The sequence below is a fragment of the Haliotis asinina genome, chromosome 15, assembly GCF_037392515.1.
Source record: "Haliotis asinina isolate JCU_RB_2024 chromosome 15, JCU_Hal_asi_v2, whole genome shotgun sequence".
NCBI classification, from domain to species: Eukaryota; Metazoa; Mollusca; class Gastropoda; order Lepetellida; family Haliotidae; genus Haliotis; species Haliotis asinina.
Genome location: NC_090294.1, coordinates 8,796,246 through 8,815,084, shown reverse-complemented (window position 1 = coordinate 8,815,084; position 18,839 = coordinate 8,796,246). Strand labels below are relative to the sequence as shown.

Below are 18,839 nucleotides of genomic sequence, written 5' to 3'. Positions count from 1 at the left end.
TGCAGAACTCTAAAACCATTCAGTAGTACTTTTAAACTGTTGTCTGTTTCTTCACCAAATTTTGTATATACGCATATCCAGTGGGGAACTGGTGCCTGGAATTCTGATTAAAATATTTTTTTGTGTCTCCATGACAACAAACTGGCTTCAACTGAAGTTGGTGGTACTGCTCTTTTCTGGAGCAGAACTTGAAACCTTTAATAACTCCCAAAACGTTTGACAAAGTCATACTTTGTAAACATGTTTATCCTACTGTGGGGGATATTCATGACTTTGTCTTCTTGTTATTCTATGTTTATGCATTTATAAGCAAAACATGTTCTGAGGTGTTTTTCATTTCCAGGTTTGATGTTGTAACTCTTTCGATCACAAGAAAAATTCAAGACAACCGGGAATTCCACATATCTGTTTTTTTCTAAAACTGAAAGACCTGGCTGGAAGTTTGAGTGAGACGCAAGTGGGATATGACATCTTATTGCCATACAACTGTACCTCACCATTGTCCATCAAATCTATTGGCAGCTATATATATGCTCATGTCATGCTGATACGTGCAGATTCAAATAAAACACAGACACTTACAGACAATGTGCAGACACATGCAGACAATGTGCAGACACTTACTCTCTAATCCTTATAATGGCCATCAGACTTCTGGCTTTGCATATTTGAGAATGTATATTACAATACCTACTGCATCTAAACATGTCTGACTGAATGTACAATAATATCATGTCCACAGATCTCTAGCCATGTATGATAACGGCAAGGTCAATGTCAAAGCAAACAGTTAGATCTTGATGGAGACAGACATTTCAGCCTAAGTTTCTCCTTGTAAGCAGTACCCACTTGATGTATATTAGATGTAATGCTTTCCAAACAGAATATCTAATTCCATTTAGTCTACATGGAATGATTAATGACAAAGCTTCAGTGGCGCTGCTCTTGTCTGGCCAGTAGACAATTATTGGTGGAATGAGGAGGCAGTGATTTCTAATGGGAGGTGGCAGACAGTTTATCAATGGAAAAAGAGGAACATAGCCACAATAAATCTCTGTGAGAATGACATAAACTGGCACCATTAGAATTGATTATTTTATTATTGGACTTTCTACTTATCTACTTTAAAAGATATAGAAGTTGGAACTTTTGAGTTTACTGACTGCGGCATAAAGAAACACCAAACAGATCCAAAGCAGTTCTAATTGCAAGATCAAAGACTATGGAACAATTTGCCAGGAACTGCAAGACTATACGTTTCAGTCTCATACAATAAAATTTCTGATTAAATCACATACTAAGTAGCATAGAGGCTATATTCAAGACTGATATATTTTATAGTTCTCTTTGTAAAACTCTAAATTCAGAGAAATTGATTGCAGTATGAAGTCAATACTTAGTTGGAGAAGGAACATCTCCTAAGCCAGACACAGAGTGGCTTCTCCTGCCAACTGGGACACCATTTTATTCTCCATTACTTCAAAATATCAAAACAGTTCATTTTTTTGTCTCCTTATATAAAATGTGTGGTTGTGAGTTGAGAGTTTTTTGAAAGTCTGAAATGTCAGGTCTAGTAAAGGAGTGCTCAGGGACATTACTGCAGAAAAATGTTTGAATAATACTATATAACATAGGCTACCTTTGAATAAAACATTTTGAATGAGAAATTTTGAGAGTTCATTACACATTTCATGCAAACAAGAGACACTTGAATTAAATGTTTTTGTATTGAGCTCTCTGGACTCCAGAGAAACAGTGTTTCTTTTTTCAGGCCAAAGGGTTACAGGCATGGAACACCAAGTGTACAACAAAAGTCATCAGTAGATGACATATCCCCCGGTCCCCACATATTTGAAAGGACAAATCATCTGACAGTTACTTGATGTTTTCTCAGATGAATAGTTTTCGAGTTGTGCTCTGGAAACGAACCCCATTCCTCAATTTTGAGACTAAGAAACCAGGAAAATGATAAATAAAAAAAATCTGTAAATAGCAAAAGGCACCACTTTAGGGTTTCCCCTACATATCAGCCAAGTTTTGCAGAAAGATATTTACAAGTTTTTGAGTTCTGCTCCAGAAATGAAGCCCATTCATCCATTTTGAGACCGAAACCATGGAAACCCAGAAAATTATAAATCACAAAAACCTGTAAACAGCAAAAGGCACCACACTGGGGTCTGCCACATATATCTATCAAGTTTTGCTGACATATGTTAGAAACTTTTTGAGATGTGTTCTGGAAAAGAAACACACCTCTCACGTTTGAGACAAAGTCTGAATCGTTTCCATGGAAACCGAGAAACTAAGTTTTGAGTTCTGCTCCAGAAACGAAGCCCATCCCTCCATTTTGAAACGAAGTCTGAAACATTTCCATGGAAACGGAGAAAACAATAAATCACAAAAACCTGTAAAGAGCAAAAGGCAACACTTTGGGATCTGCCACACATATCTACCAACTTTTGCTGACAGATATTACAAAGTTTTTGAGATTTTGAGATGTGCTCTGGAAATGAAACACACCTCTCACTTGTGATACAAAGTCTGAAACATTTCCATGGAAACCAAGAAAATGATAAATCACAAAAACCTGTACATAGCAAAAGGCACCACTTTAGGTTCTGATTGATATATCTACCACGTTTTGCAGAAAAATATTGAACAGTTTTTGAGTTGTGCTCCACAAACGAAGCCCACACCACCATCAGACTAACACCAAAATGTTCCATGGCAAAACAAAAAAAATATAAAACACAAAACTCTGTGCATAGAAAAAGGCACAACTATAGGTTGAGATTATTATATCTATCAAGTTTGGTCTAAAAATATTTAAGGTGTCCTCCAGAAACAAAATGATTATGGGCAGACAGACGGAAAGACAGACGGACGGATGGCCAGGCAGGCAGACAGACAAGGCGTCGACTATATCCCCCTGCATTACATGCTGGGGGGATAAAAAGCTATGGATTATTACTCACACAGTTTAAAGCTGGTTTCCAAAGAAAGAATTCATCATAAATACATTAGCCGCAGAATGTTTTGGTATTGTTGAAGGTATCCTAAGGGCTGGTGGAGGTTTCATCATTTTGGGAATGTTTCCACATGGTATCAGTATTCAAGCCATACATTCTCTCCCTGCACTTCACCATCACAGAAACTTGGAACTAGCTAGTATAAGATCTAAATGTCAAAGGATATTGTGTGCAGGGTCGAAGATTCATATAGTTTATCTGTTTGAAGCATGTTTAGTGATTCACTCGATGACAGATGCTGATATGACTTCCATTGAGCTTGGAATCCAAATCTAAGCCACAGTTTATCAAATAATGTTTGAAAACACATTGCATGTAGGACTGATCTGCTGATATAAGGTGAGTTTGTTCTCCCAAATGCTGTGATAATAGTGTTATAGTTATGTTAACAAGAAAATACACGGTCAACATATACTGACAGAGATATGGAATATATCTCTGCTCAGCAAGAGGATGATTAAGCAACTAGTATTTCCATGCATCTAGAATAAAGACCAGCACTGGCATTCTTGGAGCCTTGATGTGAGCCCATTCAGGTTTACTGAAAAGATTGGGCACTTTGGATCAGGGATAATGTGCATGTAACCTCTCCATAACTTGTAGCCATGTCTCAGCGTGTCAGTGTTAGCTATGATTAATGCACTGTAGTTTAAGTGTTAACCTGGCGGTAATGACTTTCTTCCACAGAAGCTGTTTTCTCTCGACAAGCTCACTCTACGGCGCCATCATAGACATGACAAATACTACAACATTCCCTCAGGTGTATTGGTAGAGAACTACTGTTGTCAACAATTGTAGTTTAAATGCAACATTTAGAAAATAATGATGACCCAAACAGTAGGTATGTGATGGTCAGCATGACAATACCCAAGGTCATGGACAGACACTGTAGAAATTCACCACATTCATCAATAGTACCATGAAGTACTATGTTTGTCTGGATAGCAAACTAAACAAGTATTGAGGAAAGTCTCTGCCATAATAAACCCCATGCATCCAGGCAGAATTTCTGCTGGAAATAAAAGACAACATTTATGCTTAAGAAACCATGTGACACACTGAAACCTTGGCAGTTGTGTCACTTTTACAAATGGAACATCATATTCTTTATTACAAGGGTTACTGCCCATAATAACAGCTTTATGTGAAACTGTCTTAAGTCTTTAAATCAGCATTAGAATCAAAGAAGATCCATGAACAAAATATCAAAGTGGCCTGGCCTAAACAAGAGCTGAAGGCTATATTCAAACTGGTAAGATCCATTAGCTACATGTAATAACAAATGTACAGCACATGAAGCAGAGGAGTATATCCCGAATCATAACAATCTGTCCTCAGCCATCTGGATAATGGGCTGAGATGAACAGTGCACACTCATACACAGTCAACTGTTCTTTATCTAGCACACAATCAGGACACTGAACATGTGTCTTGTGCAAGACAACCATAATTCTAAATCCAGCTGGCTTACCAAGATTTAGAATCTAGTAACTATGGCAACCTCTCCCATACAGAACTCATGTAAATGTAAAATTAGGTTTTAGGTGGTGTTTTTTCTCCATTGTAAAAAGTTTCAGATCTTTTTAATCTTTTAGATTTCAGTCAGGAAGAGAGAAAAAAGGTTATTTGTGCATCACCATTACCATTTTGACAATGTAACGCTGAGGTGAGTGTCTTGCTACAACTGCTGATGGAGTCGGAGAATGCAGCGTCGTCGTCCATCAGTCTGTTCTCTCTGGAGGATTACATAGGGATATTCAGTGCACTTCACGATACACATCAAACAAACTTGGTGATAACAGCAAGTTCATATGAAAACCTCAACATATTGTTGCATTCTTGACAGAAGGACAGTAAAATCTCACCAGCAAAGGTACTTCCAGGATGATCAATGAGACTTGCATAGGTTTATATTTTGTAGTGAAAAGGAGTCAACATCACAAACTAATTACACAAGCAAAAATCATCATGTCAAATTCTCCTGAAATGTCACATTAAAGATTAGGACCGAGACCTTTAAGACTGGGCTGGTATCATGTAAGCCTCTAAGGAAATCTGATTTGGTGTCTAACAGAATGGGGGCTGGGTGAGGGAGGTGTTTGGCAGCAGTGGGAATCCAATTAGTCAGTACATCTCCTGGAGAATAAGATGAGACTTGTGATTCCTTCTTCACACCTTCAGCCTTTTCAACCTGTTTCCATATAGTTAATTAGCCAGGTCTTTGATAAGAAAATGTTATTAGTCTGAAAGATAATACATTTGTCTTTTCAAATGGATTTCAGAACAACACCACGCAAGGACCAAAGGACAAAAAAATGACATTTGTCTGAAAATCTCAGAGGCAGAAGTGAAGATGTCAGTAAATATGACCAACAATAATCTTGCTACAGCTTGATGGGTCACAGAGTGAGAGGGGTTTAGGGGTTATAAGAGGCTATTTCAGTCCTGTATTTGATTGGAAGATTTAAGAGGCAGCAATACGCAGACGTCAACCAGCAGTCACATTCCAAGGAAATTAAATGTGGATGACAGATATTCCTACATGTCTCTTCACAGATTGCCTTTTCACAATAAACGCAAGTTTTTATTTACATAAGATTGACCTGATCCCTTGGAAGGAGAATAATAACCTTTTTCTTGGTCCCAAATTGGTAGCAATGCCAGGTGGATCAATTGGACAGATACATGCTTTGCTCTTGGTCCTGGAATTGAATTTACTCAAAACTGAAAATTGCATCTTTCTCGTAAAGTTTACTTTCCCTATGAGTATGTGAAAGGACAGCAGCTATAATGGATCAGAGCTCTCATTACGCCAGTAACCAGGAGAATGAGCATGGTGCCAGGCTGGTGTGAATACTGAAAGTCTTCATAAACCACACTGGGAATATTGGGAGCTCTTTTGTCAATATTCATTACAATCAGGTTAGCAAAGAACTCTTCACAGCAAATTCTCCATTTGGCAGATAATCTTTAATCTGCTGCCTCTGGAAAAACAACCTGTGAATGGAATTCAGGGATACAGGAAATTAAAGAGAAATGTGATATAACTTCGTTAGGGTGATAAAGAGGAGGCCATCATTTCGATTTTAATTGAAATTGGTGCAGAATAGACAGCGATTCACGGAGTGGCTTGGGCAGTGGATACAGTCTAATTTCATATGATCAATCCATCAGGAAAAGCATGTAGCCAGTTACCATGGGTTGCATGTTATTACAAGACTTTTTGCACTTCTTTTCCCAGCAAATAGGTTTCAACAGTGAACATTCTGTCGGAAGACATTGATTCAATGTTAATAGTCTCTTCAGCCTGTTTTTCTCCATTCCTTCTGAAAAAGAGGTGCCTTGTCAACTATGTCAACAAAACATGTCATTGATCATTTACTGAGGGGAAATATGACAAAACTCTCCACTCCTCATCCACTCAAAACTTGATGATGGATGGGTTATGGAACTTGAAGATGTGCTGGCAAAATAGCTTTTCAGATGATTTTTCATGTGAATTATGTATAACATTATATAACAAGACATGGCAGAAATTATTGTTGTTTCTTGGCTTTTTCTGCCAGGTAATTGGTAGGGAACTGATAACATTTCCTGCGTAATTACCACATAAATTTGACAACATGGTAATCAGCTAGCTGGTGCTCTTGAGGAAATGACAGTTGTGTATTTCTGAAGAACACGAAGACAACCCATTATGGAAAAGCACTACTTTTTCTTTCAAAGCTTCAATAGCTTTAGAAACTTTCTTCCAACCGACTATAAAACAGTTGTCAGGGATAACTTAAGAAACATCCCCTTGACAGACAGTAATTTCCTCCTAGCTATTTGATACACCTGAAAAATCTATCTCCTAATTTCCATACTGACATTTCATGCTCAAGATAATTTTCTGAAAAAAGAATTGATTCAATAATTTATAGTGAATATCCTTTGAGAAATTTCCTAGGCAATCACTTTCTCCTGACACCTTAACTGTTGTATATGTTTAACATGCTTTGTTCATAGGAAGAAATTCAGAAATTCAAACTGGCAGATTTCACACTTCTTGTAACATATTTTCTATGTATCTGATCGAGCTAGTTTTCCTCACATGCAACCAGCAATGAAATATTCAGCTAATTTGAACCCATGAGAGCTCACTGGGAGATATGGGTAATTTGCTCCAGCATTTCCTTCATAGAAATGCATGAAACAAGCACAGGAGGTGACCTTCAAGAAATTGGGGGCATGGCTGGGTGATTTCATGTCAGTATCTCTCAGTTTCCCCTCTAAATCAATACCACTTGAGACGGCTAGCTGCGATTTCTCACTCCTCTGTACTTAAGTCCACACGTACATCACTGGAAGACTTTAGCAGAAAATAAGATAATAACTTCCGTTAGTAGTTGACAGCCGGTTAGGATTTACTCAGACAGCTTCCTACGGAATCATCTTGCATTTCTTAGTGGTTATCTCTTTTAATATGAAAAATCTCACTCAACTGATATTGCAAATGGATGCAGTCCACAATCAAGATTTCCAGCCATGATTAGCTCCATTTATTTCTCAACTTTACAATTCAGATTACCTTCTCAACAGTTCTCTGCTTTACATGATGGCAAACAAATGAATACTAATACATGGCAGGTCAGGTGTCGCTTCCTATTATTTCTAGCGGCTCCTTGCACTGTCTTGTAATGACCAGCCTCATTCAGATCAATGTGTTTACTCATGTTCAACAATCTCTTCTCTCTTACCCACTGTCTCTGGATCCTCACTGATCTGAGCTAAAACTTCAAGATGGTTTTCGAGGACTATCAGGAAAAAGCAGGAAAAGTTCTCCATTTGCGTGCATCATGATGGTGGAAATAAAACACATCTTATCACTCAAAAATAAAAGAATATCCTAGCTCTGCCAGACGCATTATGCTCAAGCAATATTATGTATCAAAAGGAACTGTTAAATGTGGGAGATATTAACATCAATAAATCAGATTCAGTTCTATTGGCAATTCGTTGCAAATATTCCTCCCTTATCTGACACGCTCAGAGTGCTCAACCAGCTGTTCGAACATTGTAATGGTTGTGCATATGGTGTGGCACATACAAGTAGAGTTTCTGACACACAAAGTGCTCTAAGACACAAAAATGCCCTTATCGATAACATTTACGCTGATGAACTGACTCTTTTGCCGTAACAATGATGTATATACTGTGATACATTTCGCCATTTCATCTTACAAATATAACAGAATATATCCCTATTCATTGCCAGTTTCCATCAATTTGCTTTGACAGGTGATTTCATCCAACCAATATATTTTGAAACTTAAACTGCAGATTCCAATTCCAACACTACCAAAGTGCCTATCAAATGATATCCTTGAGCAGATAATGTTGGTGTATGTTTGAGTTTATTATGTTGAAGTACATTGTACTATGAAAACACATTTGTTTTATGTAAATGCTGCAATAGTTAATACATTAGAATATCATCATGGCTGATAGGAGAGGTGACATGGGGTTTGACATATGCTTAAAAGTATTTCACTCATATGATGACATGCTTGCACTACCTATGTGCTAACTCACTGAAATACCATGCCACAGTTAAGTATGAATAACCCACTCAGACACAGTATACAGACTCCCAGCCGATTAGTCCCTGTACCCATTCATGCTGAGCACCAGACAGGGACCAACAAGTACCATATTTGAATGTCTTTTGGTATGACATGGCTGGGGATTGAACCCAAGACCTTCCTTTCTCCAGGCAGATGTTTAACCACTGCACCACAGAGGTGGTCTCAAGTGTGATAGGTAAAGCAAGTCAGCAGTTAGACTGCAGGGTAATTCCTTGTTTTCATGTTAACATAGACTGACAAGATGCTTCACTGGTTTCTGACACTGAAAATGATTGGACAATACAGTTTAAAATGGCTTTTTAATTCTTATCTTCATTTGGGTCAGTTTGTGTTTAAGCTGAATACTGAATATATCTTGTTTATCTTAACTAAAAATTACTAAGAAAGATGCTTGTTAAGAACATTCACTGGCATGTTTGTTTGTTTTGTTTTGTGTTACACTCACTGTAAATAATCAAGTCTGCACCAGACTATGCCATACATAACATGCACCAACCAAGTCTGTGAGATTTACCACTCATGAGTTGCCATTCACAATCATTATTGAAAGCCGGTGGATTGTTTTTGCATGTTTCCATATCAACATGACCCAAGTTACTTCTATAAGTGGCATTTTAGAAGTTGGTATGATGATGATGAAGACTTGTATGGATAGATAACTTCTTTCTTGCAGGGGATGCAACATTTTGGTGTGTACTCTAACGATGTTATCATCTTTTGCTTGATACCAGAAGAAGAAACTGCAAGAAAGAAGTTGTCTATCCATAAAAGTCTTCATCCTCATTCCCCAAGCTGTCACAACAAACACTGAGTCAGCAGAATGGCAATAATAGTTGGACCATTGCTTAAAGCATCGATAAGAGAGTCATGGTCCTTTGTGACAAAAAGATTGGCAGCTGGATATGTGAACCAAATACCTTAAGAAAATACCCTTTGGCAAAGACGCTGTGCGAAAATGACACAGAGTCTCAACGTGTTGTTCAGAAATGAGAAAATATCATGACAAGAGTCCCTTCACATCAGAAAGAGGGTGCAACTCAAACACAACCAGAGACAAGTACAAGTAAAAAGGTTCTTCTGTGTAGAGCGAGACTTTCAATGACAATGTTCATACTGAAAGCAAATGTGTCTGTGAGGAGCTGGTGGTTTTGTACACACAAATCACAGAATGAAGTTTTGTCCAAAGCTTCTGTCAATACATGAGGAAGTCTATATGTAGCATTCAAATTAACCTACTGTTGTCCACAAATTAAAAATATCTCTGAAATAAAATGACAAATATAGGTCAATAAAAAGAACATGCCAATAGAACTTGATAATTCTGATTCATTCTTTGTGAGGGCCTGCCCAAGCAGAGTGACAAGTACAACGGTATGACATCACGTCAACGTTTCACACCATTACACTGTCATCGACAGACTGTGTATGACAACGAGACGTCCATCTCTCAGAATGTACTTGATCATATCATCTGCTGTTTTCAGGATGTGTTTGAGAATGCAATCTGCAGGTCTCAGGATGTGTATGATCGCATGATCTGCTGCTTGCAATATGTGTATGACCATATGATCTGCCACTCCCAGGATGTGTTTGATCATGTGATCTGCAGCTCTCAGGATGTAAGACTATGAGATGTTACTTTCCAAGCTGTGTATGACAATGAGACATCAATCTCTCAGGCTATGTATGATACTGAAACATACAACTTTTCGGCTGTGAATGATAGTTGGGATGTAACAGTCACATTGTGTATGACTATGAGAAATATTACTCTGACGCCATGAATGACAATTAGATGTGTAAACTCAGGTGTTGTTGATCATATCACTCTTGCATTGAGTATGAAAATGACACATTAAACCCTCAATTGTGCGTGCTAATGGGATATGTACTCTCAAGCTGAGTATGGCAATGCACACTGAATTTATGGCATCTGATTATGGAAACTGCTATTCTACAATAAGAACAGAAACATAATAGATCATAATAGCAAAACAAACAGTTCTGTGGTAACGTTCATGTTTCTGTTTCAAATATTTTCAAAGCTTTGCAAATAAAATAGGCACTTAAATTTCATCTGTCTCAAAATAAATGAAAATGCTACAGAATACAGGGATAAGTGTATTGTCCTTTCTAAATAATGCCCAAGTAGAGAAACACAGTGAGAAATAGGTCTATAGCAGGAACACACAAGACACTAAAGCCAGGTTACAGCATTGTACCTCATAGGTTCACGTCAGCATCTATGTAATTACATGTCCCTGCCCCATTTCACAAGTGAACAGGATCTTTTCAGCTTTGGATGCACCCACAATAAAAAGTATATGGTATTAATCTTGGGTCAAAATAGGTTGTATAAGTAGCTTTTAGAGTTATCTTACCACACATTTAGCAAAGTTTCCAAACTTGGTGCCCCTTTGGAAAAATACTATCCCATTCATAATATCTGACTGGACACATTTACTGACAGAATTACAGAAGGCTGGGTTGTACTGGTTCATGACATATTGTGTCTTGTATCCTGGACTGAAACCTCCACATACACCTGGCATGCCTACAAGACACAACTCGGTCAGCTGTGGAACATCAGACAACTGACCACAGTAGTGATAACAGGACAATCAGAGCTACTGGAACAATGTCGTGAAGCATGTCAATAATTTTGTCATGTGATACACCACTACACCAACACATCTGACTACAGCAAGAGCACGCTCTGAAAGAAGACTTCTTCTTCGACAGTATCCATGATCATGTGTACTGGGCCCCAGTTCTGGCCTGATCTGGATACTTATACAATGTTCTTGTCCAGCTCATACATTATGTAAACAGACTGCTATGCTTAACCTTGTTAACAGACTGCACTATTATGGGCTATATCACAAATTGCATATAGAATACAAGGTTATCAAGCGCACCTATATCAGTTACACATACTTTGTTTGAGTTATATTCGAACTACTTTGGTAACCCACATGAAGTGGGCGCTCTGTAAAGACAGGCAATGTAAAACATGACACATAGGACCATCTCAACACAGAAGTGATAGCTTCAAAGCTGTCCATATTCATATTTATTAAACTAAGACAAATTAAGAAAACTAAATTTGAAACACAACTGAAAAACTCTTTGTTGATTATTTTAGAAACAAATGATTGATAAAATCACCAAATCCATACAAGCTGACATCTGTGGGGTACATGTTTTAACAAAGAATAATGCAAGATTAAAAGATTCAACATAAGAAGTTCAAGGGGTGAAGGAATCTTCATATGGAAGCATTTCAAACTTCAAGAAGCAGATGAGGAGAAAAAGTCAAGTATCAGTCCAGAACTGACTCACTACACAACCGAGAGGTCTTAGGTAAAATATTCACAACATGTTGTTAAGATTGTGCTACGTAAGCTATACATGGTGAGGAATGCAGCCAGACCTACCAATATGATCCTGTATTCGAGGAAGTATCAGCGCTCTCTCCTCATCTCATTACTTAAACAACCACTTTATTCCTAGCACGAAACCTCTTATTTGTACAAACTAAATCAATTTAAAAGGTGTCCGCTAATGATGAAGGAACAACATAGTATTAGTTTACACTATGCAAGGATAACTGCATCAGCCTGGAAGGAACATGGCAGTGGTAGGGTCACTGTAAGGAGAAGTGCTTGTGTTATGTAACAAAACAGAAGGTTAGAGGCTATCATGAAGCCATGTGGAGTTTGTGTGTGCAGCAGTGGCCTGGAACAAACCCAACATTATCCTCCGTCAGACAGATAAAACATGCACACTCACACAACCACTGGTACCTCAGCTCATGGCAAACAAAAAACACACAAAATCAATCTGAAAGGGAAGTATGTGATTCCATTCCTAAGCAGGCTGTCTGCCACACTAACATTTATCTACCGGCTACAAAAAATTCAAACGTTGTTTAGATACCTTGAACTTAAAGATCTTATTTTCAAATCATTAGAATTTTAAAACCAAACTTTTCTGAAGGCTGTAGATGTTGATGAAGCAACTTTATATTCAAGTGAAAAAATAGATTTACAAACCTACAACATTGGATGTGTTATAAACTATACCACAGCATCGACTGTCAAACACATTTTGTGATTTGAACATATTGATCTTTTTGTTTGAAGGATGCCTTTGGTGACCATGAATAAATACTGCCAGGAATCCATGACACTTGGATGAAATGCCACCCAAAGATCTTCATCACTGACACACTAAATGGAACTGAATACCATTCTAAGCGGTGTTAAAACGAACTCATTCACTGAAAGTGAAAGTCCATTGTTATTCTTTATGACTTTTCTTTCATTGAAAATCAATTTGTCAAAGTTTAACAGTAAAAGCTACCAAGAAGTAAGTGAAGTTTGAAAAATCCACAGTTTGATCATAACTGCACAAGCAGCACTAATTTAAGCAAAATCAATTCAGATGTTCAAATAGACATTTTTTCATCTTTTTGTCTTACAAAGAGTGTTTGAAAGGGATTAATTGCAGGCCAGGCAAGCACTACATAACATAAAGGATGGCTACGTGTGTCTAAGTGGTTCATGACATGGTGCCTGTCAGACTAATTGCAATTAAAGTCATTAATTCTTTAACTTTTCTGGATGGCATATTCTTTGGATTCCCCAAAAACAAAAATAGGCTGACAAGTGTAAATTTGGATTTTTTATGGTAACATTAAAGCATTATCATTAAAAAATGGTGTCTAGATCCCCGATGATAGAAATAACACAGAAATGGTCTCACTTCTAATACACATCCTCAGATTATGGCTATGCATCATAGCATATGAAGCTCCTACAGACAATCCAGCTCCACAGCATTACATAATCAACAAAAAAAGTTTACTGGTGAAATCAATTAGGCTTTTAGGGTTCCCAGCTGTGAAATTCTCTGAGTAGAAGAAAAGCTTTCATTAACCTATCTATGTGAAACCTGGGGTGATACTGGCTCGCACTACAGAGATTCTGCCACAGGACTCAACACTAGCTTGCATTAGTTTCACTCACAGAAATATACACTTAGAACCTTGCTGACAACCAAGACATAGTTTTTTAATAGAAACTACACATCAAGTAACCTCTTCTGAGGAAACACATCTCCTAATGCGTACTTCAGTCTTTGTGACACAAAAAAAAACTTTCATTTTCACCACACAATGGCTATCATCGAAAGAAAAACATCTGTAAGGACTGAAAAACACATTCTTGGTTCTCAAACCTTTCAACATGAGTGAACACCCTTGAATGAAAGGATGTAATTTCTGCTTTCAGACTGAAAATTGAAAAACATCTTGAAAGTGCACTTAAACCCACGGAACCTCAATTTCTAAAAGTCATTGTCTGAAGTAAAGTGCAATGTTTTTCTGTTTTTAGGCCTCCTTATTATTTATCATCAACATATTTCTAAAAGCACTGGCTGAAAACTGACTTCCATTTATGCAGTTGACCATACATAAATGAGCAATTATCAAGTGTTCAAACTACATGCATTTGAAAGCATCATGGTGGTTTTACACTTAGGCCAAATAGATACCCCAGTATACAATGCCATGATGCCCTGTGATACACAAACCCCACTGACAAAATATTGAGGGAACCAAGCTATCAAACACTGGTTAGACACATCTGAGCATCAGGTGCAGTTGCTAACATGAGTACAACAAGGACAATGCCATACTCGATAGTTCCTGCCATGGCTGGCACCTTGCATGTTTAAGTGAGTTTGATGGATTTCAGAAAGCTGTTTATCACTGAATCAACTAGACAGGTGTTTGCATTACTTGCAAAAACAGAAGAAACCCAATTCCACCATTTCCAGACAGCCAACAAATTTACCTAAACTTGTATCATGAAACATTATGATGTCCCCTATGAAGTATGTGATCGACTTCAAACATTACCAGTACAGAGTAAGTTTGAAATGAAACACTATGCCTGCAGCTGTCTTATGAGTTTTGATCACCTGTTTAATAACTTCATTTATTGCTTGGGTAGACACATGGCCACCGCTCTTAAACTTTCAAACAGAATGTACCACTGCCTCTAGCTACTTCTAGTTTAATAACATCACTTTCATTTTAGTACCACATCTGCCTCATGCAGTGTGGCTTTGAAACAGAAAGTTGTGTACTTCAGAACTTTTGGTAAAATTACCTTGACATTTAACCACTGCCATAAACTGCTTTGATATCATGGAAATAAAGTTTCATGAAATTCCCACAAAAATTACCAAGTTGTTGTCATTGTACAAGTGTGCAATACAGCATGACATCTGCATGATGTCAATATTCTATTAACATGTGTTCAGCTTGACTATTTCTGGGAATCTTGCACTGCAAATACATTCTTCTCATGAAAACTGCTTTAAATGTGAAAAAAATATATATTTGGCATGGCCAAGCTTATTCTTTATGTATTTAAATTGACCATTACTGAGAATAACTTTGTTATAATTTGTTCATTGTACTAAATCAGCTTTTCAGAAGCACATTTATAACAAGTCTTTTAAGTATTATGTCAGATGTGTTTGGAAGATTAAGATATAGATTTATGTTAAGTGCTTTCGGAACTCAGGGGTTACTGGATATTTCATAGGTGGATATTTTACAATTGGAACCTCCACCTCCCATCAGTGGTAAGAGGTGATATTTCATGGCACTGAATACACCAAAACATGTACAGTGAGGAAGTGAGTGAACTGAGTTCTATGCTGCTTTTAGCAATATTCCAGCAATATCACGGTATCGGACACCAGTTTTGTGCTCATGTGGGGACTCCAACCCATGACTTCAGCAAACACTTTAACCAGTAGGCTAGGACACTGCCCATATGTACATATCCCAACACATATACTGTTTATCATCCATTCTAGTTTGAAAACAAATCAATAACAGATATAATTACTAACACCTGTGAGTGAAAATGATATCAATCAATCAATAAACTGCAAAACAAGTAATGAATATTCATTTTCAAGATAATGATTGCTCCCAAAACTATTTTCATCTGCTCATCCAGATCAATACTGATAACTGATATTTAGGATCAGATGATAATTTCAAATCATCAGTTAGATCATGTATTGTTAATGCTTTCAGATGATGTCTGACTCTTGAACTATCATTTTGCACATCAGCTTTCACCATTGTCAGGCATTCACAGTATCTGAAAATAATTATCCCCCCTATTATATGATCTTCTCATATAAATATCATCATATGTATCATTATTAATACATAGAAACTCTCCTCATTCATATGCAGTATGAGGATGAGATCAGCTATATAACAATCTGTTCCCAGTTGGCCTATGAAGCTCCACCTATTAAGCTTGTAGTTAAATGCCAGACTAGAAATGTTGTGTCTTAGAAGACAGAACCACCTGGGTCTCCAATGGGACATAATAAAGAAGTTGTCATCCATAAATATTCAGTTCTTCCTGTTTAGTTTCTCATATCAATCAAAGGATTCATGGGCACAGATGCTGTATTTATCACGACAACCCAACTGGTTGTGTAACGCTTAACTGGAAGAATTGAAATAGGATTGGCATTAAAGATCAAACGAGTGACCTCAATTTTTCATGTGTAAATGCAAACAAACTGGCCCCTTCACAACGAAAAAAAATCAATCCTATTAATTTCGATGGTTGATTGATTCTGAAGCAATGATTATTGATTTTAGTGGCAAGCAAATTGCAACATCTTGGCAGTGGGGCTTTCAACATATTTCTTGTAATGAATGTGTGGGTGAGTGAATGTTAAAACATTTCAGACTCACCAACATTCCAGCAGTTTGTACATGAATCAAGTCTGGACTCATTGACATTCCAGCAGTTTGTATAGAATCAAATCTAGACTCAATCTGTACTTTACTGAGAATGTGCTATCCCATATATAACCTTTGCTATAATGAGTAATAGTACACTATATGGCATGTTTAACCTAATAAACTATATATTACATTTTAACCTAATAAGGTATTTATTATATAACATAAGCATCAACTTGTTATGACATGAGAGAACAATCCGACATTACGACCACCCAATCCACATTCACATCTTGAGCTATTGGTTTGGGAACCAGTCCTGCAACACAACATACATGCCACTCACCTGAGAATGGGTCATACACTGGGGTGTAGAAGTAGGTCCTAGCGCAGGTCAACGGACCTTTTGGATCCACTGCTTGACACAACTGTAACACACAAAGGTCATAAGAACATAGACTGTCAGTGTAAGTCAGTAATACATGACAACGTTGGGACAATCCTGTGGAAACTAATCCAAATATATGACATACAACGCTGTTGGTGTTGATAAAAAATTGAAATACATGTAATTAACTGCATTCGACATACATGTAACATCAATGTAAAATGTAAAATATACTCTCAAAAAAAAGTAGGGGATCTTCATTTTTTTTATTTATGATTAAAAATATTCAGGAGATTTATCAGGGTTAATCACTGCTGATAGGATATTATTGAATGTTTTGAGAGTGTATCACCATTTGCACTTCTTTACAACCATAGTTATTTGGAATGAAGTTGCTTTTGAAGGATGATTGGTGTATGGCATGTAATTTGCACGTATATAATTTTCATTTTAAAACAAATGACTAGAAGCAAACATTAACAAATGTGTGATGCAAGATGAGTGTAAAAATTAATGTGACTTCTTGACCTTCTTAAAAAACCCCGTCAAAATCAAGAATGGGACCCCATGCTCTTGTATGGGGCTGCTACGTTGTGCACATGCACATCATGTGTTGTGTTTAGGGGTGGTAATAGAGGGAATTGGTGGTGCATTCATAAGATGTCTGTCCTTGAAACATTTGTTAAGATTAACACTTCCTATCCAAATTGCAAGTTAATTTATCGCCTACTTTTCTTGAAGAGTATATGTGCAGTTTCCACTGAAGTGTCTTTAGTCATCATTGAGTTTAAAACACTGTGATGCATGAAAACTGAAATCTCTTATCTACATCATGTAGGGATTGGTCATTTGAAATGATGGGAGATTGGTTTTTGGAGTGAATGATATTTAACTGACACATAACATGGCCTTCCCTCTTCTGATACATTCATGCCCCCAAAAGAAGACCGAGATACATATTAGTGACTACACTCTTTTTCTGTGTAGTTTTTCGTGATCCAAATAATTTGCCTTAATCCCCCACTGACTTCCTGGGCTGAGACACTGCTTTGTCAGGAAAACACCATGCACCATGGGAGGTGATATCATATTGTCATGGGATAGTAACTAGTTGTATGACAGGTTTCAAGAAATCACTTCACTGATAATAATTGATGTGGAGGCACCATCTTGATTAAACAATACCAAGGAAATATTAGGTCATGTGGGGCAGGTTGTCATTTGAACAGCATCAAGAGATCAGCCTAATATGACATAACTCAAACTGCATCTTATTGCAAGATGGAGAACTGTCTGCACCTTTGATCATTCAGCAAAGTATATTACATACAGACATTTATTCCCAGGAGAGTCTACACACTAGGGTATGTGGAGATAATGACTTTCATAAGAAACGTTAGTTTTTGCTGAATCATATGCCATCCTATTATCTGACAAAAGTTTTTTATGTCATAAGTGATTTATGTCATGTATTTTCCTTTGATGCAAGGTAATTTGATACACAGCGTAAAGAAAATATGTCACAGAAAACACAAAATTGAGGTATGTCACATGAGCAAGGATTGAAAAGCTTCATGTAACACTAAAATATAGAAACATTTCTAAAACCAAGTATGGTAATAAGATATCCTTGAAACCATTGAGTGGTCTGGAAAACAACAGAACTAATCCAAAGTGAAGGGATTTTGTGTGATTAAGCTTAGTTTTACACCACTTTTAGCAATATTCCAGCAAATTCATAGCGAGGAACACCAGAAATGGGCTTCACAAATAGTACCCGGGTGGAAATGTGAACCCAGGTCTTTGGCGTGATCAGTATCTGAGTGTCACAGCAGCTGCTGACTTCTACATTGTCAGCTGATTTTCACACTGCTACAGTAAATAATTGGTCTATAAACAGTTCTTGAAAGAGATCTGTCTTATTATCTTACATTTACAATAATGTTTACAACAATGTCTAAGGACATGATCTTTGAAGATTTTTTCATGACGACAAATGTATT

General features: G+C 37.2%; 1 protein-coding gene across 1 annotated transcript in view; it reads right to left on the bottom strand.

The window, feature by feature from the left end:
* The window catches only part of LOC137266022 (dynein axonemal assembly factor 9-like), a 126,130-nt gene that overhangs the window by 83,461 nt on the left and 23,830 nt on the right, over positions 1–18,839 (bottom strand). Inside the window, exon 14 of the mRNA XM_067801519.1 lies at positions 16,795–16,876. Within this exon, the coding sequence (XP_067657620.1) occupies positions 16,795–16,876 (82 nt within the window). The remainder of the gene's footprint in view (positions 1–16,794; positions 16,877–18,839) is intronic.